Source organism: Eriocheir sinensis, chromosome 37, assembly GCF_024679095.1.
Source record: "Eriocheir sinensis breed Jianghai 21 chromosome 37, ASM2467909v1, whole genome shotgun sequence".
Classification (NCBI taxonomy): domain Eukaryota; kingdom Metazoa; phylum Arthropoda; class Malacostraca; order Decapoda; family Varunidae; genus Eriocheir; species Eriocheir sinensis.
Window position 1 is genome coordinate 13,067,750 of NC_066545.1, and position 25,694 is coordinate 13,093,443.

General features: G+C 43.5%; 1 protein-coding gene across 2 annotated transcripts in view; it reads right to left on the bottom strand.

The window, feature by feature from the left end:
• The window catches only part of LOC127008278 (mothers against decapentaplegic homolog 3-like), an 86,376-nt gene extending 61,266 nt beyond the window's left edge, over positions 1-25,110 (bottom strand). Inside the window, exons 1-3 of one of the 2 annotated variants that reach the window (XM_050880078.1) lie at positions 23,170-25,110; positions 18,091-18,284; positions 12,907-13,197 (exon numbers count right to left, since the gene is read on the bottom strand). In XM_050880078.1, the coding sequence (XP_050736035.1) occupies positions 12,907-13,197; positions 18,091-18,284; positions 23,170-23,363 (679 nt within the window). In that variant the 5' untranslated portion in view covers positions 23,364-25,110. Of the gene's footprint in view, positions 1-12,906; positions 13,198-18,090; positions 18,285-19,688; positions 19,869-23,169 lie in introns of those variants that run through there. The other variant, XM_050880079.1, reaches the window with a different exon arrangement.
• Positions 25,111-25,694: the final 584 nt, after the last annotated feature.

Consider the following 25,694-nt stretch of genomic DNA (forward strand, 5'->3'; position numbering starts at 1 on the left):
CTCACCACCATCGCCCTTTTCTTAATCGCATCTCGTTATATTCCTTTCCTCTTCCACCAGACTCGCTTTTCTATATATCTTTTCCATCACTTTCTGTTTCCCGCCACTCGCTTTACGCCCTTCCCATTTCACTTTCCCTCACCACCATCACCTGTCATTCCACTCCCTTCCCCTTCCTCCACACTCGTTCTCTTACATCCCATTCCACCTCATCCACTTTCCTACATATATTTCCATCTCTTCCTTTTCCACTGCACCATCTTTCCTTCTCCCTCCCTCTTCCACACCACCACCATCCCTCCCTCTCTCCCTCCCTATCGCAATCCATCAGCTTCCCTGCATCTCATTCCACTCCTCATGCTTTCCTACATATCATTCCACCCCTCCCCTCCACCCCATTCCCTCCCTTCCCACTTCACCTCACCCCCCCAGCATCCCTCCCTCACTCCCCCATTCCCTCCCTTCCCACTCCACCTCACCCCAGCACCAGCATCCCTCCCTCCCTCCCCTCCACCCCATTCCCTCCCTATTCCACCTCAACCCAGCACCAGCATCCCTCCCTCCCTCCCCTCCACCCCATTCCCTCCCTATTCCACCTCAACCCAGCACCAGCATCCCTCCCTCCCTTCCTATTCCACGCCCCCCCAGCACCAGCATCCCTTCCCCCCTTCCCCCCACCCCGTCCTCCCGTCACTCCGGCATCATCAGTCACCGCGTGGAGCTTCTCGTGAGCCCTCAACTGTTGCATGCACTGACATTATCGATGGTTCAGGGACACTCTCGTGCCTTCCCTTTACCGGCCATGAGGAGGGAGGGATGGAGAAAGAGAGGGGGAGGTATATATAATTAAGGATAAAGAAAATGCTGGAGAAAATGTTGCGAATATCCTTTTATGTGTGTCTGGTGTGGAGGAGGGGAATGGAGGGGGAGGGGGAGGGAGTATGTAATTGGTGTAGGTGGAAGGGGAGGATGTGAGGGTGGTGGAGGGATATTGTAATTGATGGTGTGTGTGTGTGTGTGTGTGTGTGTGTGTGTGTGTGTGTGGAGGGGGTGGATGTAGGGGTGGAGGCGAGGGTGGTGGAGGAAGGGTGTAATTGATGGTGCGGGTGGCCAGGCAACTAACTGGTCTAAAACTTGCACCCGGAACTCCTAACAACGTGTGTGTGTGTGTGTGTGTGTGTGTGTGTGTGTGTGTGTGTGTGAGAGAGATGGAGAGGAAGAAGAAAAAAAAAGAGGAAGAGAATGCCCATTAACAACAACAATAATAATAATAATAATAAATAATCCCAAATCACCACCTTTTACACCAATTCCTAAGCATCTCAGGTGTGTGTATATGGGGTTACCTGTCACCTGTAAATCACCCAATTACCTGATATTTACCTGCCTAGCCCCCCCCCCCACACGCACACACACACATATACCACACACACACACACACACACACACACACACACACCCACACACACACACACACACATATACACCTACCTACACACACACACACACACACACACACACACACACTAGCGGTCATTTAAGTAACGTGAGGGAGCACTATTTCTCATCAGTGGTCACCCAGTAAATGCCTTATGGCCACTTGATGTTACGAGGCATGACCTTAACCCCCCCCCTTCCTCCTCTCCCTCCCCGCTCCTCTCCCCATCACCCCCGACCCACGTATCCGTACTCCCTCTCCTCGCCTCCTTCCCCCTTCCCCTTCCCTCCTCCACTCCGCTTATGAAAGATGAACCTCCTCCCCTTCCTTCCTTTCCTCCACTCCATCTTCCTCTTCTTCCTTGTTACTGATCTTCTTCTTCTTCTTCTTCTTCTTCTTCTCTATCCTGAACTATTCTTTCCATTTTTATCCTATTGACTGCACGGGTAAGGGATGGATAGACAGATAGATAGATAGATACAGAGAGAGAGAGAGAGAGAGAGAGAGAGAGAGAGAGAGAGAGAGAGAGAGAGAGAGAGAGAGAGAGAGAGATGGGAAACTAAACCTGGGTGGTAAATTACTGGATTGTGAAATGTGTGAGGGAAAAAAACGGAAGAGGAGGAGGAGAAGAAGAAGAAGAAGAAGACGAAGAAGAGGAGGAGGAGGAGGAAAACACGTGAAATATGGATGTGCGGGAGCGTAGACTTTATAAACACCTCGACACCCAGTTACAACCTTTTCTTTTACGACCTCAAAGTGAACCTATGAATCCCACTGTATGAGAAAGGCGGAAGTCCCAAATACCACGTCATACTGTACAACCTGATGTGTTTAATGAGAGCTTTTCCAATGACTAAAACGGCTTGGCTTGGGTTGGCTTGATGGGATGGATGAATGTTGGAAAGGAGGGGATAGGGTAGGATAAAGTTGGATGAAATTGGAAGGAAGTAGGAGAGATAAAAGGTGGCGAGACTTGAGTTATCTACACCCATATTTAGTGAGATAATACAGGAGACTTGCCAATCCCTCCCTACAGTGTGTTCAGGAGGCATACTACAGTTCTTTTGCTTCAAGTTGTAAAGTTGCAAAATTGATCGTTCCTTCTCTTCAAATTCATCCCTTTTCATCTCTTCAAGTTTCTCCCTTTATAATGCCTAGAGCGTGCCATACAGTTCCTTTGCTTCAAGTGGTTAAGTGACAAAATTGCATCGTTCCTTCTCTTCAAATTCCTCCCTTTCATCTCTTCAAGTTTCTCCCTTTATAATGCCTAGAGCGTGCCATACAGTTCCTTTGCTTCAAGTGGTTAAGTGACAAAATTGCATCGTTCCTTCTCTTCAAATTCCCCCCTTTCATCTCTTCAAGTTTCTCCCTTTATAATGCCTAGAGCGTGCCATACAGTTCCTTTGCTTCAAGTGGTTAAGTGACAAAATTGCATCGTTCCTTCTTTTCAAATTCCTCCCTTTCATCTCTTCAAGTTTCTCCTTCTATCATGTCTAGAACAAGGCATACAGTTCCTTTGCTTCAAGTGGTAAAGTAGAAAATTAAATTGTTTCTTCTCTTCATATTCCTCGCTTTCATCTCTAAGTTTCTCCTTCTATCATGTCTAGAACAAGGCATACAGTTCCTTTGCTTCAAGTGGTAAAGTAGAAAATTAAATTGTTTCTTCTCTTCATATTCCTCGCTTTCATCTCTAAGTTTCTCCTTCTATCATGTCCAGAACGAGGCATACAGTTCCTTTGCTTCAAGTGGTAAAGTAGAAAATTAAATCGTTTGTTCTCTTCACATTCCTCGCTTTCATCTCCAAGTTTCTCCTTCTATCATGTCAAGAACGAGGCATGTACTTCTTTGATCCACATGGCAGAGTGACTTAACCCCTTGACTGTGGATTTCCTACAAGAAGACATCACCAAGCTACAGGAATGGAACAAAAAGTGACTGCTACAATTCAGTGAAGAAAAATGTAAAGTCCTGCAACTTGGGAGGGGATATCCAGCATACCAATACCACATGGGAAACACTCCACTATCCACCACAAAGGCAGAGAAAGACCTGGGACTATATGTTATCAGGCTACCAGTGAAAGTCAAATCCGTGCCAATCGCAGCGGACGGGTTAAAATGCTTCCTCTCTTCAAATATGACGGTAAATAACATCCCTTCACACTACCATGCTACTACTGGTGTTCATTTCCCTGTCCTCACTTTTCACTGAACGACCCTGCCAGCTCTCCCTGACGATCCTGAAGCAAAATAATTTAAAACACTTCATCTCCTCAAACACAACAGCAGAAAAACACATCCTGACACATTACTATGCTCTGAGAATGTGCATTGTTGTTCCCTGTCCACACTTTCAACTGAACAGCCCTGGCAGATCTCCCTGAAGCAATATGACTTAAAACATTTCATCTCTTCAAATATGACTGCAGAAAAAACACCCTGACACAACCATGCTCAGAGAATGTGTGTAGTTCATTTCCCTGTCCTGAATGACCCTGCCAGCCCTCCTAAGCAATATGACTTCAAACATTTCATCTCTTCAAATATGACTGCAGAAAAAACACCCTGACACAACCATGCTCAGAGAATGTGTGTAGTTCATTTCCCTGTCCTGAATGACCCTGCCAGCCCTCCTTGACCACCCTGAAGCAATATGACTTAAAACATTTCATCTCTTCAAATATGACTGCAGAAAAAACATCCTGAGACACAACTATGCTCAGAGAATGTGTGTAGTTCATTTCCCTGTCCTGAATGACCCTGCCAGCCCTCCTTGACCACCCTAAAGCAATATGACTTAAAACATTTCATCTCTTCAAATATGACTGCAGAAAAAACATCCTGAGACACAACTATGCTCAGAGAATGTGTGTAGTTCGTTTCCCTGTCCTGAATGACCCTGCCAGCCCTCCTTGACCACCCTAAAGCAAAGTGATTTAAAACGTTTCATCTCTTCAAACAGGACTAGAAAAAACACACCCTAAGACACTATCATGCTCCAAGAGGATGTGTAGTTCATTTCCCTGTCCTGAATGACCCTGACAGCTCTCCTTGACCACCCTAAAGCAAAGTGATTTAAAAAGTTTCATTTCTTCAAACAGGACTAAAAAAAACACCTTGAGACACCACTAAAGAATGTGTGTAGTTTATTTCCCTGTCCTGAATGACCCTGACAGCCCTCCCTGACCATCCTAAAGCAACTATTTCTGAAGGCATGCCAGTGTTAAGAGCAGGGAGGGTAGAGACAGGCAGGGGGTACCACCACCAATAAAAAACACCTCATGACACCACTAAACTTCAAGAGAATGTGTGTAGTTCATTTCCCTGTCCTGACTGACCCTGACAGCCCTCCCTGACCATCCTAAAGCAACTATTTCTGAAGGCATGCCAGTGTTAAGAGCAGGGAGGGTAGAGGCAGGCAGGAGGCACCACCACCACCACCACCACCTGGGCCAACAAGACCTTGAACTATCACCAAAGACAACATTTGCCTACAAGCCTTCAAGCCCATCCCATATGCAAAACTTTTCTCTTTTTTTTTCTTCTGCTTTGGGTCAACACGGATGGAAGGTGTCTTGGAATAAAACGTGAGGAAGGAAGGTGTGTGTGTGTGTGTGTGTGTGTGTGTGTGTGTGTGTGTGTGTGTGTGTGTGTGTGTGTGTGTGTGTGGATTTGATTTTGAAAAGGATGTGACAAGGTGGACAGAGGAGCTTTTGGGAATGTTATGGTTATTATTCTTTTAGAGGGAGAGGGAGGGGATCATGTTTCCTAAATGTCCCTCTAAGCGAGAAAAATGAGAAAAAATCATCACTCATGCAAACCACTGCATAATTTATATCAACGCATTTGTGATCAGTTTATGCATCATCTATTTTGGGGGGTTTATATCATGACAAAAATTTGGCCGTCTGTTGCTGCTACACGTTAAGGGAAAAATAAGTAGTAAAGAAGTTAATAAAGAAAATAAAAAAATAGATAAATAAAAGTTCTGAAATATGATCCTCCTATAAATATCTATGGCATAACAAAGCAAATAAGTAAATGACAATAAACAAATGAATATAAACAGTTCAAATAAAAATAGGTCTGAAATATGGCGATTCAACAAAGAAAACCTATCAATGACTAAACAAATGTAAGAATTAAACCAAATCTTTCTACCATAAGTCTTCAACATACGTATGGAAGGACACTGTGAAAAGCAAGAGTGAGACAGGTGTGCGTAGGTATGTGTGCGTGTGTGTGCGGTGTGTGTGATGCCACCTCAGCTACTTGGTATACATGGACAGGTGTGTGAGAGTGTGTGAGAGTGTGGGCTAGTGGGGCAGAGCTAATCATGAATGGTGTGGAGCAGACGAGCGAGGTGTGTGTGCTTGTGTGTGTGTGTTTGCAGATGACACTACTGTCCTCTCGGCCGAAAGTGAGAGTGAGTTGCAAAAGGCAGTGGGTGAGTTTACAAGCTGTTTGATGGGAGCAACGTTGCCAGATTAACGTACTCAGAGCCTCGTACTTACCGGTTTCTGAGCCATAGCAATTGCCAAAAATCACTAATAATTAACCATTTTAACGGTAACTATATATGAAGGCAGTTATTGGGGTCGAGGAGGCAGTTTTGGGGTCGGAAATCGGCAAAAATAAGAGGCTGAGGACGACAATCTGGCAACGTTGGATGGGAGGGAAAACTTGGAGAATGTTGAAAGGAGGAAATGAGAAAAAATGCTGCAGTACTTTTTTTGGAAATATCTTAAGAGAAAGTAGGTTGATAATAAGTAGGGAGATATTGAAAGAAGGAAGTGAGAAATAAAAGCTACAGTAATTTTGGGGGTAATATCTTAAGAGAAAGTAGGCTGATAATAAATAGGGAGATATTGAAAGAAAGAAATGAGACAAATATGCTACAGTAATTTTTTTGGGCAATATCTTAGAGAAAGTAGGTTGATAATAAGTAGGGAGATATTGAAAGAAGGAAATGAGAAATAAAAGCTACAGTAATTTTTGGGGTAATATCTTAGAGAAAGTAGGTTGAGAACAAGTAGGGAGAATATTGAAAGAAGGAAATGAGACAAAAAATGCTACAGTAATTTTTTGGGCAATATCTTAGAGAAAGTAGGTTGAGAACAAGTAGGGAGAATACTGAAAGAAGCAAATGAGAAAAAAATGCTGCAGTAATTTTTGGGGGTAATATCTTGAGAGAAAGTAGGTTGATAATAAGTACCTGTTAGGGGGTCACTGGAAAAGAGAGGGGAAGAACAGAGAAGTTTGAACATTTGAGTTTTATCTAGTTATAAGAGAATGGAGAGAGAAAGCTAGAGAGGGGGAAAGGTGTAACACATGTCAATAGTTTCTTTGGCAATATCCTAGAGAGAGTAGGATATTGAGAGAAAGATAAAGAGGTGGAAAGGTGTACCATATGTCAGTAGATTCTTTGGCAATATCCTAGAGAAAGTAGATCAGGCATTAGAATTTATTAGGGGTCTTAGGAGGAGAGGGGGGAAGAGCAGAGGAATTTGAACATTGGAGAACAGTTCCAATTAGCTATAAGAGCATGAAGATGATGATGATTATTGGGGTGTTCTTTCTTGGCGCCACAACTACGGGGTCATTTGGCGCTGAATCTAATACAAATTAATTATCTAATAAAACTATATAAAACCAGTTAAAATTAAAACCATGATAAAAAACAACAGTACAGAGAGCGCACGAAGAAAGATGGAAAGGTAAAAGAAAGCATGGCGAGAGATACAGACATTGGAACAAGAGACAGGGATGTAGAAAGGGGGAGGAAGGGAGAGTGGGGCAACTAATCTCTCTTATAAAACTATATAAAACCAGTTAAAAATAAAACCATGATAAAAAACAATACAGAGAGCATGAAGAGAGATAGAAAGGTAAAAGAGAGCATGGTGAGAGATACAGACATTGGAACGAGAGACAGGGATGTAGAAAGGGGGAGGAAGGGAGAGTGGGGCAACTAATCTCAAAAGCCAACATCTAAAACAGTAAAAATAAAACCATGATAAAAGAGAAATAGAGAGATAGAGAGAGAGAAAAAAGGTAAAGAGTGAAGAGAGACAGAGATTTGAGAGAAGACAACCTAAAACAGTAAAAAAACGACACGACACTTCACCCAACCCCCCAACCCCTCACCAAAAACAGTTCCCGGAAAGAAGAAAGAGGAGGAGGGCGTCACGGCTATAGATAGCAAGTCACCAAACAGGAGGCTCGAAAGGAAGGATACTCCCCACACATCCGGCTGGGGCAAAGGACACTGCACACATCCTGGTCAAGCAAGCAGCGGCCCCTCGGCATTCCACTCACTTATTACATTTTCCGAGCCTACCGCAACGACCCAGGGAGGGAGGGTTGGCTGGGTATTGAGTGGAGGAGGATGTGTTTTTTAGGCTGCCATGGGAGAGGGGGTTGAGAGAGGGGGCTGTAGGAAAGGTGAGTCATTTTGGGGATACTATGAGGGGATGGGGTGGAGAGGGAGAGGATGTGGGGTAGGTTTTCCAATTTGTATGCATGATTCCAATTACTACTCAAATCAGGAATAAATAAAGATAGGATAGGTGAGTCATTTTGGGTATGCTACGAGGGGATGGGGTGGAGAGGGAGAGGATGTGGGGTAGGTTTTTCCAATTTGTATACATGATTCCAATTACTACTCAAATCAGGAATAAATAAAGATAGGATAGGCGAGTCATTTTGGGGATACTACGAGGGGATGGGGTGGAGAGGGGGAGGGTGTGGGGTAGGTTTTTCCAATTTGTATACATGATTCCAAGTACTACTCAAATTAGGAATAAATAAATAAAGTAAATAAATAAAATACTATAAACTGAGCCACAACATTGTAAGTATAATGACTAAACTACTTTTTATTTTCAGTTTCATCTCTGATTGAACTATGATTTTTTTTTGTTTGTTTTTTTGTTTCAGAGCAATAGTTCTACCCTTGATCTGAGTACTAAACAGCATGAATCATAAGGACTGGCCAACATACTCTAATTGAACTGTGATTTCTTTTGTTTTTGTTTTGTTTCAGAGTAATAGTTCTACCCATGATCTGAGTACTAAACAGCATGAATCATAAGGACTGGCCAACATACTCTAATTGAACTGTGATTTCTTTTGTTTTTGTTTTGTTTCAGGGTAATAGTTCTACCCATGATCTGAGTACTAAACAGCATGAATCATAAGGACTGGCCAACATACTCTAATTGAACTGTGATTTCTTTTGTTTTTTTTTGTTTCAGAGTAATAGTTCTACCCTTGATCTGAGTACTAAACAGCATGAATCATAAGGACTGGCCAACATACTCTAATTGAACTGTGATTTCTTTTGTTTTTGTTTTGTTTCAGAGTAATAGTTCTACCCTTGATCTGAGTACTAAACAGCATGAATCATAAGGACTGGCCAACATACTCTAATTGAACTGTGATTTCTTTTGTTTTTGTTTTGTTTCAGGGTAATAGTTCTACCCTTGATCTGAGTACTAAACAGCATGAATCATAAGGACTGGCCAACATACTCTAATTGAACTGTGATATCTTTTGTTTTTGTTTTGTTTCAGAGCAATAGTTCTACCCGTGATCTGTTCTGTCCTTGATCTGAGTACTAAATAGCAGCATGACTCATAAGGACTGGCCAACATACTCTAATTGAACTGTGATTTCTTTTGTTTTTGTTTTGTTTCATAGCAATAGTTCTACCCTTGATCTGAGTACTAAACAGCATGAATCATAAGGACTGGCCAACATACTCTAATTGAACTGCGATTTCTTTTGTTTTTGTTTTGTTTCAGGGTAATAGTTCTGTCCTTCATCTGAGTACTACTAAATAACAGCATGAATCATAAGGACTGGCCAACATACTCTAATTGAACTGCGATTTCTTTTGTTTTTGTTTTGTTTCAGGGTAATAGTTCTGTCCTTGATCTGAGTACTAAATAGCAGCATGACTCATAAGGACTGACCAACATACTCTGAACCACAAATAACAAAATCCCGTACATGTCCATCTTTCACAGCCATGTATTAGTGTCTTTTTATTCATCACAACCAACATCACATAAAAAAAAACCTCTCTGCACACACCTAAATAAATGCACAGCCACACACAGCATAATTATCAGTAGTGAAACAATGTACCAAACCCTTCCTCCATCTCGGTGTTTTTGAGAATCTGAAGAGGGGAGGGATAACTACCAGCGTGTGTGTGTCCGTCTAATGCAAAAACAACACTCAAATGACAAAATATACATCGGCAAACCAAAGTATAAAGAATAGTAATCACTTTCTTCTACTACAATAAAAATTCACACTATGCACCTCCCTCGTAAGGCTCTCCCCACTTCTCCCATTTCCACCCAATCCAGAGCAACATTCAACCAACAAAAAATATCAGCGTACGAACAGTGTGTAATTTCAATCACTTCTTTCTCCTCCAATAAAACTATGTGTGCACTAACTCCACAGGACTCACCCTCCCTTCCTCCCTCCCTCCTGCCCTTGCACACTCCAAACTTACCAGGTATGTGCAATTTCAATCACTTCTTTCTCTTTTAATAAAACACCCAGCACCCCCCCTCCCTTTAGGATACACCCTCCCCTCCCCTCCACCACACCCCATCCCCTGTCCCCACACACCCTGCCTTACCTCAGGCCTCCCTCAGAAGTGGACAGTCATGAGCACATACCTGGAAGACGGAAAAAAAGAGGGAAATGAGCTTCCATGACAAAGCACCACTCCTCCTCCTCCTCCTCCTCCTCCCACTCCATGCTAACACAAATAAAAATGCTCCTTTGCAACCAGACAGACAGTACAGTGTGTGTGTGTGTGTGTGTGTGTGTGTGTGTGTGTGTGTGTGTGTATGCACTTTTTACAAACAATAAATATTTTCTATTTCTTAGAGATCTATGTGTGCGTGTGCGTGTGTGTGTGTGTGTGTGTCCTGGTTGTAATGTACAAAAAATGAGCTGCACTAATTGGGTCCCATTTGTGTCTTGATTGGACAAATTAGGTTTTACATTCATTTAATCTTTTGGACTGGACATTCCCCCTGTCCAGGCAATTCCACAGTTGAGTGCATTCATATTGCCAACAGCTGGTTAGGGTGGGACTTGAAGCATGGCCCTCAGGTCACAGCATCCATGCACTGACCACTCTGCCACCACATCCCCTGCTTTCATGTCCCATTTCTTGGTGTCACAATCACTTCTTTTGTGCAACTCAAGTCACTACATGGTCACTCTTTCCTATGGGACACAGACATTTCAAAGATTCAGTGAAGTTTGCCTTGCTGTGATGTCTGTACCTCCAACACTATTTTCTTCTATGATGCACTGGATCATTACACTGTTAATTACTAGTATATTCCACATCATATTACTTCATCGGGGGGGGGCAGTGGCTGAGTGGTTAGCGTTAGGTTCACGTCCCGCCCACCACCTCAAGCAACCTGGCAATTTTTCAGTCATTGTCGAGTGGCCTAAGACTACCCACATGCTGTCATGAATACCATCTTTCAACCCAAACTCTAGATTCTCTCTAAAAGATGATCAAAGATGAGCTCTCGTGGGCAACATGACCCAAGCAAGATGGTGCCACTATAAACACTTTCCTGCACCATGATGCCCTGGGGTCAACCGCCAGGCCCCACCAACAGTGCCTACCGGTGCCACAGGAGGAAAAAAGTCATTACTTCATCCTGCATTCCATTCCTCCCAGCCCACGTCCTCACAATTAAAGTCATCCAACAAGATTACCTGTGTTGTCATTTTCCTTAACATCTTGTACGTCTTGTCATGTTTATCAGCATCTGGTATTCAGTTTAATGCCATGACCTTATCTTCAGGGAGACATATGCTACACAGAGCTCTCTCTTGCCTCTCCCCAAGTTGTTAGTTTTGTGTACTATCATTTGTCACTTCCTCTGCTTCGATCTGATAATACTTTCTATGTGCTTTATTTTACTTTTTACAAACATCTAGAATAATCAAGGTTCATCTTTATATGTGGTATTTACTAAATCTTTCTCAAATCTCATCTCTTTCTCTCTCGGTATCTTCACATATTCATTCCTTGCTGTTTTCTTCTTATACTCTTCCCTTGTACTCTTATTTTGACAGCTCGTCATCTTTTTCTCTTTCAGTGTGTATGTGTAATTCACCACCATGGCCTGATCACGAGCAACTTGTCATTGCCAGCAAGTACCCTTCCGATTAGAGCAAGCTCATTACAGTTTATCTCTGGGTACTGCCAGGACCTTCACACACCACACACCCGATCCCCATTGCTCAAGGGGGACAGTAACCGCTCCTTGTCAGAGGAAAAATCCTGGCCTGAGTGGGGTTTGAACCTTTGCCTGCCAGGACGCGAAGCCTGACAGCGAGGAGCCTTAACCATTGACCTATCGGAGCAGTGTGTGTGTGTGTGTGTGTGTGTGTGTGTGTGTGTGTGTGTGTGTGTGTGTGTGTGTGTGTGTGTATTTATTTGTTTTTTACCTAGTTTACCTAGTTGTAATTTTACAGGGCCTGGGCTTATGCTCGCGTGATCCCGTTGAAATGCCCCAAGATTTGATTTTCTCTTTTCTACTATTCTTTCGGCCCCACACGTCTTCTGCATGTATCAAAACACACGAGAAATTAATCAAGACAAGGAGAGGGTATTCACTGGCTGCCTGGGACTGAACCCGCGACCAGCGTGACGGGCAAGTCACTCCTTACCGAGTCAGCCAAAGAGGTACCCCACTCGTCAAGTGGGTTATGGGAGGCTCCCTTATCAGGCCTAGTCGCCGCATTACACCGTCTCCATATCTATACTTGTCCAGTTTTTCCTTAAAGTTGTGCACACTCTTTGCCGATACTACATCCTCACTTAGTCTGTTCCAAACCTCTATATTTCTTTGTGGGAAGCTATATTTTTTTTGTCTCTCAAGCGTCTTCCTTTTCTCAATTTTTTACTGAGTCCTCGTGTGTTGCTGGTGTTTCTTACTTCTCTTAGTAGCAACTCCTCGTTATCTACTTCTTCCATTTTATTCCACAATTTGTAAGTTAGCATTAGGTCTTCCCTTTCTCTTTTTTGTTCCAGTGTTGGTAGGTCCATTTCCTTTAACCTTTCTCCTATTTACATGACTCTGACTGTTGATTATCTTGTATTATCACTCCCAGATCTCTCTCTTCTTGAACTTTTAAGATTTCTACATCTCCCATTCTATATGTCCATTTTGGTCTCCCTTCACTCTTTCCCATTTCCATTATGTGACATTTTTTCACATTAAACTCCATCTCCCATTTCTTGCTCCAATCCTAAATCTTATTTAGGTCTTCTTGCAGAATTTCAGTCTTTACTATTTCTTATGTGTCTCAGCAATTTCGCAATGTCTGCAAACAAGCTCATGTAACTATTTACTTTCTCCGGCATATCATTTATAAATGTGTGTGTGTGTGTGTGTGTGTGTGTCTCACCTGGGTAGTCGGTGATGTCCGGCAGGGTGTCGCCGTCCTCACTCATGTAGCCCGGTGGAGGGGACTCGGTCGGGGGGAAGGTGGGGGGAGGCTCCAGGGTCGGGGCCACGTCCAGCGAGGTCGAGTCACTCACACTGTCAGCGGTGAAGTCAGCCAGGGAGCCAAGGTCCTCCTCTGAGCCGGGGCTTGACCCACCCACTCCTCCACCTCCACTGCCGCCCCCCCCACCCACGCTGCTGCTGCCGCTGCTGCTGCTGCCGCTGCCTCGGGGCACCAATATGGCTGGCAGCGCTGCGGGAAGATAAAGGTAGGTACTGTTAGATGCATCCAACCCTCACATCAACTATTTCCAAAGCCATAAAGGAGAACACTCTGCTTGTAATGACTGAATCTTTAGGTTCATGGTACAGAAGGGGCAAACTACCACCAGGGTCAGAAAACTACCATGGAAAGGCCCGCAGCTCCTGCAAAAACCTTGACAAATGTGTGCTTGGGCGACAAAATGTTTAATAATATGGAGCAAAGGTTCACGTGCATATATACAGTAAACTCTATTTAATGAAAGACAGGTACTAAATGGAAGTGCTGTTTCAATGGGAGTTATAGGTTTGGGACTGGTGGGACTGTCCTTGTGCGAGTGTGTGAGTGTCAGGGAGGGAGTCAGCTCAAGGGCGTGTTTTAATGAAACCCCTGAAAAGAAACATGCTGATGGAAGGTCTGTGTATATGTGACTTCAAAACCAAAATAAAACATAAACAATGATCTTAAGTTTTCCTGAAGCCCAATCCGTTCACTACTAAGGTTCGTTACAGCACCTGACACAAACAAGGCTCATGATATACCAACAGCTCCATCATGTGAAGTTTACACGCATTCTCCTCATATAGATTCACACGCGAGACATGAAAATACAATCGCTGACAGACTTGCCCTGACCATTTGGATTGGAAAATGTTGAAGTTATGAGGTTCCAATGTTTTACTTCATCAGGAGTGTAAAATGTTAGGGGAAAGTTACAAAATGACTACGCGCTTGACTCAGTAAGGTTCTACAGAGATTTCCTTAACCCATTGACTGAGGATTTCCTACAAGAAGACATCACCAAGCAACAAGAATGGAACAAAAAGTGGCTGCTACAATTCAATGAAGAAAAATGTAAAGTCATGCACCTTGGGAGGGGATATCCAGCATACCAATACCACATGGGAAACACTCCACTATCCACCACAGAGGCAGAGAAAGACCTGGGACTATATGTTACCAGGCTACCAGTGAAGGCGAAATCTGTGCCAATCGCAGTGGACGGGTTAACCATATTTTCCCATGTCGTTGTTGTTTGACACATGACGCTTCTGCTGAACTTTTAAAATAATATAAAAGCCAGGAAAAGACGTACAATGCCTATGCTTACCTCCACGACCCACACTCTGACTCATTCAGTGGCTGCCAAGCTCATTTCGCTATGGCCATGTTTACTCGCTAATCTAAGAACCGGACAGGCGCTCATGTGTCTCTCCCTTCTTTTGGTATTGTAGCAGTCTGTTTGCCCCATGATGAGTGACACTTTCCCACACAGCCTAGCCATTAGGAGCCAAATTTGTTTATGTTTACAAGAAGTTGCCAAACACTCAGAAGAATTTTCTTTCGTCTCCATAAATTCTGCCTGGCTGTATGATAGCCAAGATGAATGTCCTAGCCAGGCATCCTTCATATCAGTATCAATTCGTGAATCAATGTGCACTGTCAAGAACTTCCTCTGGCTGTGTGTGCAGGAAAAGATTTGAAGTTTTCATAACTTAAATTAAATGAGTTTTCATACCTAATATGTAAACTTCCATTGGACACTGGGCTCGTACGTTCTTGCCACTGGCGCTCAGTGTAACAGCGCTGGGTATGAGGCAGCCAGGCCCTCTCCACACTACTGTGGCAAATACAGAATGCTCTCAAGGTGGCACTTTTTGTCCTCATACATGCAGTGACTGCCAAGTTTTGAGGGGTCGCAGTGCATCATCTGGGAATAGTGTCCTTGGTCTGAGTCATGTGTTGCATTTCAAGGGGCTGGTGTGAGGCTGCAGCTGGCATGTAGCAAGCTTAACAGATGTATCTCCTGTGACTGCTGTTTTGTCTGTAGGTCAAATCTCCCTTTTAAGTTACCTTTACTGTTTACAAATCCAGCCGTGTAAGTCTTATGAGCAGCAGTTTTATTTTCTGCCAGGAGATAACTGACAGAGCAGCTGCGACAGATGCAGCCTTTTCCTCTGGATCCCTCGGGCTCTTCATGCTGACAAGCAAAGGCAAGCGGCTGTCTTGCTCATGCCTTGCGGCTCCTCGAGTCCACGTGCCAAAGAACAAGGCAAGACTCTGCATAGGTAGGGCGGCATACACCATCTGTGACCCAAGAGTACAGAGGCAGCGAGTACATCCATGAGCACTGGCTTGCCTCCTGCCCGGCACCACACAACATTCCCCCGACAACTGTACATTATGAAGATACGGTGATAGGTTTGGAGATATGAGTCCCAAGCAGATAAATGAACTTTTAATGTATACAATGGGGCTGCGTGACCCTGCCAGGGGTGTGGCCAAAGCGGGGGCCTGGCCTTAACTCCATGCCTGATGCTTCCAATGTGCCAACTTAGCTTTCCTGGACACTCTGCCACCAGGTGTGGGCACTTAAGACTTGTTCCAGAAACAATGGCTCAGCAGTTTTACATTAGTCCCAAGGAGGGCAGGCCAGGGAGGATGAGTGCCCCTGACTTGGCCTCACAATGCTACATAGGAAAGTCAGATAATATTCCCTTCCCTACAGTCAGCATCAGATCAGGGAATTAAAGTGGAAGGAAGAGACCTCTCCACTAGGGACCTCATTACTGGATCTGAAGTTAAATGTATTCTCCCTGAGGATGGGATATGATCTGACTTCCCCACTACATGACTGCACAGAGTGAGGTTTAGTTGGGCGAATCTTCACACCCCGCCCCACCTCCTAAGGATGACCTGCTGCACATACAGGACAGGAGACGAGATTTCTGTATTACAAGTGCTTTACTTCTTCTTTACAACCACTGGCAATGGTGGCAGTGTCTGCCAAAACTGATTAGTAAAATATATATTTTTCATTTGCCAATATTTAGTGGCAAAAAGACAGCCAAGTGGAGGAAGCCATCATGACATTGTCATGATGTCATCATATGCCAGTGAGTCAGTTGCTTACTCAAAATATGCCAACCAACTACATAATGTTGGCTCCAGCTGATAGAAGACACAGTGGTAATGGACCACAGAAGTGTCAAGAAAAGAGCAGAGCAAAGGTAAAGAGTCGGGAAACATGTGAAGCAAATAATGTTACATTCTGGAGAAGAGTCAGTCCAGATTGGCCTGTTTGGAACCAACTGTTATTTTTTCCATTGGTTACTCACATGACACTTGAGAGTTTACATTTTGCAAACAATTTTCAGCAACAATTACACACAAAAGGTGCAATGATTGTACAGCAATTCCAATGATTCATAAGTTGCAAGAATTCCACCAAGGTTATTCTATTCATAGGGTACATGCCACTCTATCACTCATCTTGTCTGTTTTTCATAACTTCTCGACTCTAACACACCTCCACGGTGCTGTGGTTGGCATGTCCAGCTATGGATCTGCAGGCCAGGGTTCAAATCCTGGCCTGGGCAGGTGTGCAGCTTAACCAGCTGTTCATCCTCCCTTTCGGGATGGTCAATAAAAAGGTACATGGGGAAACCTGGGGAAGGTAAACTGTGGTAGCCTGGATGTCACACTGGCCTTGTGTCCCGGGATAATGGGATCTTACCCACCACAGGCTCAAGGGCCACTGTGATGGAACAGAGCACCAAGGCTGTGTGCAGCTATAGCACATGCCCCAAACTTTACCCCAACACATTCACACACCATGAATCATCCTATCTTGCTTCCACCTTTCCATCACCTGTTGATGTTCACAAAACTACAATGAATGCTTTAGAAACAGGCACTGTGTAGCTGTGGAGCATTTCACCGCTTGAATAAGTTACCTCAAGGTTATGTGATTTAAAAAAAATTACACCTTAAGAAATTACTTGCTTTCATATAAGTTCTTCATGCCATACAAGAACCATCTATCAAATACATCAAAAATAGGCACTGTAATAAGCCAGACTTCCACTGTTTACAGAGAAGTAGGTCATCAGACTCTGACTTGGCAGCCTGCATCCCTGCACCCTCAGTCATGTACCTCATGACCTACACACACGCAGGGTGGCTGCTGCTGTTGTCATCACTTCACTAGTCAAGCCAATGCAATAAGGTTTGGACAGGGGTATTCTGGGAGCATGGATCTATATTTGATAGTTCTGGTACTATCTTAGTTGCAATCCTTCATAAATCCTTTTGAGTTTCCTTACATCCTTTTTCCTGTGTGGTGACCAAACAACTGCTGCATACTCTAACCTTGGTCTAATCAATGTTGCTATTATTTTAATCATAATGTCCCCATCTAAGTAGTGAAATGCCACTCTAATATTTTGCAGCAAACTATATGCTTCTCCAAATATCTTATTTATGTGGTGTGTGTTGACGATCATGTTTATGTTCTTTTACCTCTTAGAAAGGAATAAAAAAGCATGGAAGACAATGGTTGCAAGAAGCAGGAGCAAATGAGCCACTGCACCGCTCCACATTCGTCATCAGGAGAATCAGCTTCAGCAGTGGGAAAATATTCCTCCCAACCTCCTGCAGCACTGACCCACCACAGCATTCTAAACAGTATCAACTTCTGCGGCTATTTATCACAGTATTCTGCTGCACTAATTGTCTTCATTAGGTAACCTGAAATGCTTTATTCACTGCCTGCTCTCAGATTATTCAATATTTTCTTAATTCCATGTGTGGCTTAGATGCGGGTCTGACACGAATAACCCCTCCCAGCATTCTTAAGTCATTAGTACTGGTGCAGAAGTAGCCTGCACACACAGATTCAATATTCGTACAGTTGATTAAATGATTTCCAGTTATCAAAATGTATCGTAACAGATGAAAATAAAAATAATTAAGTGGCATATACGCATCTTGCACGCATCCCTTTCTCCCTCCCTCAGCCAACACCTCCTATGAAGACATTTGAAAGCTGCAACAGAAGCTTCATAATTACAGCATTGACCATCCCTTGCCTCCCCCACTCACCAGGGGCCTCTATCTTGGTGTAGTGGTAGGGGTTGACGCACACCTCCTCCTTCTTGAGGTTGAAGGCGTACTGGCAGTGGTCGAGGGCACGCAGCTCGTGGTGGGACTGTAACTCCGGCCAGCGCCACAACCGGCAGTAGATGACATGGGGTAGACCCTTCTTGTGGGACACTTGCAGCCGCCCATCCAGCGACCTGCAATGGGGGAGGATGTTAGACCAGGCACAGAAAGATACAGCAGAAACATAGTAGACAAAGAAATACACATACAGTACTAGGAAATATAAACCACCAGAAATATAAATAACAGAAATAAATAAGACTGGAGGTGCTTAAAAGAAGAAATCCAGTTAGACCAGGCACAATATACAACAGAAACATACTAGACAAAGAAACACACATATTAGGGAACATAAAACAACCAGAAATATAAACAGAAATAAATTAGACTGGAGGTGCTTGAAAGAAGAAATTCAGACTATATTACAAATTTACCCAACCAACACTGGAAAGCTTATTGCATGCAGGAAACAAAAATGCCATCTACTCTCCCATTCTTCATCAATGTGTCCGGATCCAAGGAAAGAGGAGATTTGCCACAATGCACAAAAGGAGTCAAGTTGAGAGGACTGGCTGACATGTATAATATTTCTTTTCTGCTTTTCACACCAACTATTTCCAAAGCCCAAAAAGGGGATTAACTGGATTCTAATGAGTGTTTCTTTTACGTACATGACACAGTAGAATGGTCAAACTACAACAGGGGCCATACAACTACCCCTAGAAATGAGTGTTTTTTTTATGTAAATGACACAAGAATGGCCACACTACCACCAAGGCCATACAACTACCCTTAGAAATGAGTGTTTTTTATGTATATGACACAGAAGAATGGTCAAACTACCACCAGGGTCATAAAACTACCCCTGGAAATGCTCAGAAACACCTATGAAAGCCTTGTCAAATGTGTGTGATGGGGTGCTGAAACGTTTAAGAAAATGATCCTTAATACATTCCTCTACTGAACACGTCACACCCTCGGAGGATGCCAACTTGTATGAGAGATTGACTTCTGCACGCACATGGTTATCGCATGGTTATCGGTACCAACATGTCAGTTCATGAAGTTTCGGTTATCACAGCTGTTACAATGACTTCATACTCCCTGTAACTCCATTGTGGTGGGATGGAGTACTATGCATCATTAGTGTACCAAGATCTTATTTTCTGTTATTTATTTATTTTTCACAGTAGAGGAAGCAACTCAAGGAAAAAAAAAAAAAAAAAAAAAACTAATCACTACTCCTATAAAAGAGAAAAGTAAAGGTTGTCCAAGAGAGGTCAATATTGGGTGGAGAAGTGTCTTGAAATAAATGAATCACTATTTCTCTACCACTAGAACATGTCAACAGCCATTCTCGACCAGCGCACTTAATTTTCGTAATGCTCAAAGAAAAACATCACAAGTAAAGTTTCAGGTCAGGTACACCCGAGGCTTCAGGGCAGATGAATTAAGTGGTTTTCCATCCAAATATTCTGGCGAGCAAATCCATAAGGAAACAAACAAGTGAATGGTAGAACAAACACAGCTGTCTTTACCTCTTGCGAAACAAGTTCCACCTCGCACTCATTGTCGTAACTTTTCAGGCCAGGCAAAACGCTACAGGATAAATGCAATGAGGGCTGGGACACACACACCAGATGATTTCTAACAGCAGGAGCTAGTATGTGTCTGCTGCATGTTATCACCCCCGGCAGGTTTCGTCGTGGTCATGCAGACGGCAGACTGAGACACGTAGACAGGCGCATAGAAAGTAAGAGTGTGCATTTTTAATCAGTGAAAACTTTTACAGACGGTCCTCTGAAGCATGTGTGATAAATGGCAAGATAGGTTATCTCGCCCTTATAGTACACAAATTTGTTGCTGTCTGAGTAACACTGTGAAGGAAAACACGCAAAGCCTCATTAAATATGTGGACTTTGCTCACGAGAATCCCCCAAATAAAGTCTTCATCATTTCTTCTTGTTTTTTGTGCAAATAATTGGTCTTTTCTGGATTTCATCTTCTAGGTATGGAAACATGCAGGCCCTTCTTGCCTCCTTATAACTGACACAACTGTCTGCTTCCATTATGTAAGCACAGAGCATCATCACCAACTGGATGCCAATACAAACAGTGACATGCCACCAGCTAATTGATCACAACTTGGGGATGCAAAGAGGTGGATGTAATAAGAATTCTGTGTTATCTCAGCCCATCTTCAAGAGCTGCCTTGAGTAGGTTGTATGGCCTTTTGCAGTCTCCTTGTATCCTTGTGTGTATGTTCAAAGCAAACAGAAGAAAGAACACTGCTCTGTGGGAAATGTATGACTGAAGATGCTCCAGTAGCTTGATTTTTGTAGTAGAATGACAGTAGGTATTGCATTCACCTGTGTCATGTTATTTGTGTTATAGATGCTACATGCTACTGTAAATTTGCATAGAAACTGAACATGATGTGTCTGCCCACAACACTCCTGGACGGTAGACCTTCCACCCCGTGAAGGACCCACATGACGTGCCGACCTTAACCTTCATCATGCAGCTACGTATCACAACAGATGACAGACCTTCAGCACTATCATGAAGAACCTGAATGACAACTGCTGCAATGATCTTAAACTTCATCATGTGTTTATCACCAGCCTACCACACAAAAAGTGCATGGTGCCGACCTAAGATACTGCTATCAGTGGTGTTTCAGCAAATATGCACTGCGTAGAAACCCTTCTCGATGGATCCTACTATCCACCAAGTTCCAAGGATCAGGGTTGTTTGATTTAAATCAAGTTGATTTAAATCACTGATCTAAATCAAAATTTAAATAAAATGATTTAAAAAAAAAATCACTGATTTAAATCAAATTTATATTATTTGATTTTTTTTAATGTCATTGATTTAAATCTTAATCTTATTACAGGGCAACAACATAGAATGGAGAAATAAACAAAGAATACACTCTAACTTTGATATCAATATTTTCCTTGTCAACTATACAAATTTGCCTGAGCTGATATAGATATATATCTTCAGTCAGCCACACCTGGTCCATCTAGTGTTCTGGGGCAGAACAAGACGTTGACCGCCTTTCTGACAGCATCTTGCTGAAGCAGAGTGATAGTTTTAAAAGTATTTTACAACGTGAAGCATACGTTCTTCTATGTTACCAATTTCCACATCATGAGCCAAAATATTTAGAATGTGTGCACTGTGCAGTGCAACCATGGATTAGCAACTTCAGTTCATTTGCTTGTTGTAATTCGTGCCTCCGTGGTCTAGAGGTGCGTGCCTAACTACGAATCCGCGGTCCTGGGTTCGAGTCCCAACCTGGGCAGTCAGCGTGGAGCCCACCCAGCTGTTCATCTTCCCTTTCAGGCTGGTGGACAAATAGGTACCTGGGGAAACCTGGGGAAGGTACACTGTGGTAACCCGGATGTCACGCTGACCCTGTGTCCCGGGGTGATCGGCTCTTCCCACCACAGACTCAAGGGCCAATGCAACGGAGATTACCACTGCGGCCACGCTCAGCTGTAGCGTATGCCCCATCTTGACTCTTTTGGTTGGTCCCAGCCAACTGGTAGTGCAGGCAACTGTTTTATAGTGCTGCCATCTTGCTTGGCTAATCCCCCCCCCCGAGTGGAGACCAAGGGGAGACCCTCATAACTCATGGCTGGGCAAGTCAGCCGATCCTGCTGGGAGGGACTTGGGATGGATAGGGAAGCTGCATGGGAGCTTGCTCGGGAGAACTGTCAGGAGTATGGACGGCAAGTGAGTGAAACAACACGCTCCTGGGAGTATGCTCCCCAATAGATAGTTAGTTTATTTTGACATTTCTTTTTCATACCTTAACCTGGCTGTGAATTCAATGCAGTTTCTTCCCTACTATGGTATGAGTTCTACTGGGAAAGAATGGTGCCTATGGACAAATGGTGGACAAACTACCCTGCCAACACTAGGTATGAAGATTTCCTCAACCAATGGAACATACCCTTTCATTCACCAGGCAGATTATAGGAATGAAAGAGCCCTCATAATGCGATACTTAAAATCCAAGGACTGTATTCCCAACAAAGATGCCAAGAGAGATACACCATCATCTACACTTGAAAGATCCTTGAGAAACTGGTGCCCAACTCCTCTGAAGCTAATGCAGTGGAGCCACAGCTCAGTGAAAGAAAGTGCAAACGGGTGGTTCCCCCGATGCAATGTAAGCTCCAGCCAAGATCAGAACTCTCTTGTGGAACAGCTTGTGTTACATGGGCCCTAGCTGTTTAACTGTGTCCCACGATATATTCGTGACCTTACAGACTGCTCAGTAGAAGTGTTTAAGTCCAATCTGGATGACTTCCTGAGGACCATCACGGATGAGACGCCAGTGCCAGGGTACACTGCAGTGTGCCGAGCGGCCACCAAGTCCTTGCCGGACCAAGTGAACCAACAGCAAAGCGATGCCAGGGCCAGATGCAATGGTGGAACACCACAGCCATGAACACTGTTCTAAACACCTTCAAATATCAAGTAAGTAAATATGTATGACCGTTTCTCATCGATATTAACTGCAAGAATAGGGCAGTATATAAGTAGTAGTAGCAATATTTACAGTGAGTATTAACAGTAGCGGAATTATAAACAGTAGCAATAGAAATGCAGAATAGTAGCAACATTAAGCGTAAGTATTAACAGTAACAGTTGAGCAGTATGTAGCAGTACATAGTTGAAGTAATAGTAGTAGTAGTAGTAGTAGTAGTAGTAGTAGTAGTAGTAGCAGTGGTAGTAGTAGATGTAGTTGTAGTAGCACCACCACCACAACCACCAAGGACACCACTACCACCACCAACACCACTACAACCACGCCCATCCCCACCACCACCACAACAAGGAACACCACTACAAGCACCCCCCATCACCACCACCACAGACACCAAGAACACACCCACCACCACCACAAGCAACACCACTACAAGCACCCCCCATCACCACCACCAACACCATCCCCATCACCAGCACCATCAACACCAGCAAAACCAGAAACGCACTAACCTGGGAATGGTGATGCAGCGGGAGGAGGGTTCTTGGCCAGCCACGGCGCCCTCCAACTCCTCCAGGCCGCCAGACTTCTTCAGCTTCTTCACCAGACTCTTGACGGCCTTTTCACTCCACTTGTCCTCGCCCTCGCCCTTCTTGAAGCTGAGGAGCCGCTTTACCACGGGCGGCGTAAAGGGCAGCATGGACATCTTGGCTAGGGCGACGCTGCACCCTCCACTTCGAGTCCCTTCCTTTGGGGTTGTCTCTTTTTATGGGTTATGTGGGTGTGTTTTTCCCTCTCCTTCTGTTTTCTGTTTCTCTTCCTTTCTCTCTGTCTCTCACTCTCGTTAGCTTTGTATGTTTCCGAGTGTCCTTCTCTTCGTCTTTCTCTAGTTATGTAATTGTATGTTTCCGAGTCTTTCTCTTCCTCTAGTTCTGTAATGGTGTCTTTTCTCTCTGTTTCACTCTCTTTAGCTGTCTGTGGTTCTCTCTCCCTCCTCCTCCTCTCTCTCTCTCTCTTTAGTTCTGTCTGTGGTGGAGTGCGTCTTTTTCTTTGCTCTCTTCCTTCTGTTTCACTCTCCCTCCCTCTGTCTCACTTTCTTCTTCCTCTCCGCTCCTTTTAGCTCTCGTCTCGTGGTTTTTTGTCTCCTTTTTTGCGTGTTGCTGGGTTTGGTACCTCGTGTGTGTGTCCTTCTTTTCCTTCCTTCCTTCCTCCTTCAGTTCTTTTCCTTCTTCACTTTCGTTTTGCTCTTTTATCTCTTTTTATCACTCCACTTGGGTCTTTGGTTCGTTTTCCATCAGTTTTGTTTTCTTTTACTTTCCTTTCTTTTTCTACTTTCTTATGTAATTGTCTATTGTTTGATTTGTGTCTGTATTGCTTTCTTTTCTCTTCGTTTGTTTGTTTTTCCTTCTTTTATGTAACTGTCTGTGTGTCTGTCTGTAGTAACGTGTGATAACTCGTTTCTGAGGTTATATAGTTTACAATTCTCTCAAATTATCACTTTTTTCATGTTCTCAAGCTTTCTTTTTTATCTTAACTTTCTTTCTTCCTCAATTAGCCTTTTTTTTTACTTTCCAACTGTCTTCCTCTTCCTCTCTCTCTCGACTTTCTTTTCTTACTCTCCAATTATCTTCCTTTCTTCCTCCTTTTCTCAGTGTTCATTCCTTTGCCTTCTCATTTTCCTCTTCTTATTCACTCCTCTCTTTCTCCCCCTCCTTCTCCTCCCATCTTTATTATCCTTCGGTTATTTTTATCTTCCTCTCCTTCCTCCTCTTTCTTCGTTCTTCCATTCAACTTCGTTCACTATGTTATTCTTAGTGTTCTTTTTTTAGTGTTTGTTTTTCTTCACTTCTTGGGTCCTCATTGAAGTGTTTTCCTCTCACTTCTTAATTTTCTTGTCTCTATTCACTTGTTTTTCCTCTCCCACTCCTCTGTGTCTCGATTCCTTTTTCCTCCACTCCTGTCTTTATTTCCTCCGGTTTTGTCTTTGTTCACTTCACTTCTTCCTTCTTCTATACTCTCTTTTTCTTCCTTTTCCTTCCAACAAAATTTTCTTCTCCTTTTCTTCCCTCCGTCTGGTTCTAACTCGTTGTCTGGCTTCACCTCTTCCCTTTTATTTCCGTTCCTTCGTTCTTATTCTTTTATTTCCACTCACTTCACCGCTTCTTCCTCCTCCTCTTCTTCTCTTTCTCCCTTTTTCTTCCAAATTTTTCTCTCCCTTCCTTCGTCCGGCTGGTTGTCTGGCTTCACCTTTTCCCTTATATTTCCGTTATTTAGGGACCGGCAGCCTTGTCCTTGGCCTCCCGGATGCCTGAGTCTCTCCTCTGCCCACGGGAGCCTCAGGACCCGCCACGGTGGGCAGATAATGAAGGAAATTTGCGGTTTTCCTCAATAATTTTGGTCCTCAACGTAGCTCCGACATGACAGCCGCGGTACTCCTCCCCCAGACAGTGCTCCTCCGCGTCCACTCTAGTTCCGGCGACACCCACTCGTTTTTTTGTGGCTCACTGGGTTATTTTGCCTTTATATGGACTGTTTCTTGCGTTTTCGTAGCCTATTTTTAACAAGTAGTCTTCCTTCAGGTCTAGCATTGCCTTGTTCCTGTGATACACCCACACATCGATCTCTACTGGTTGCCTACTGGGTTATATTACCTCTGAATGGACTGATTTCTTGCATTTTTTATACTGTTTCTTGCGTTTTTATAGTTTCTTATTATAGGTACTGCTTCTCCGTGTCTATCATTGCCTAGTTACGTGAACGCCCACATCTCTATCCTTGTTGCCTACTGAGTTATATCACTTCTCAATGGAGTGTTTCTTACGTTTTTATAATTATTTTTTACCCCGTACACGTTTTTTGTTGCTTATTGGGTCATGTTACATCTAAATGGACTGTTTATTATGTATTTTAGCTTTTCATTACCTCTCACACGTATATCCTTGTTGCCTATACTAACTTATTTGTCTTCAGATGGAAAGTTTAGTTCACGAGGTACGATCTTGCCAAATGAGCTGTGCCGTCAATATTAGTGCCAGGT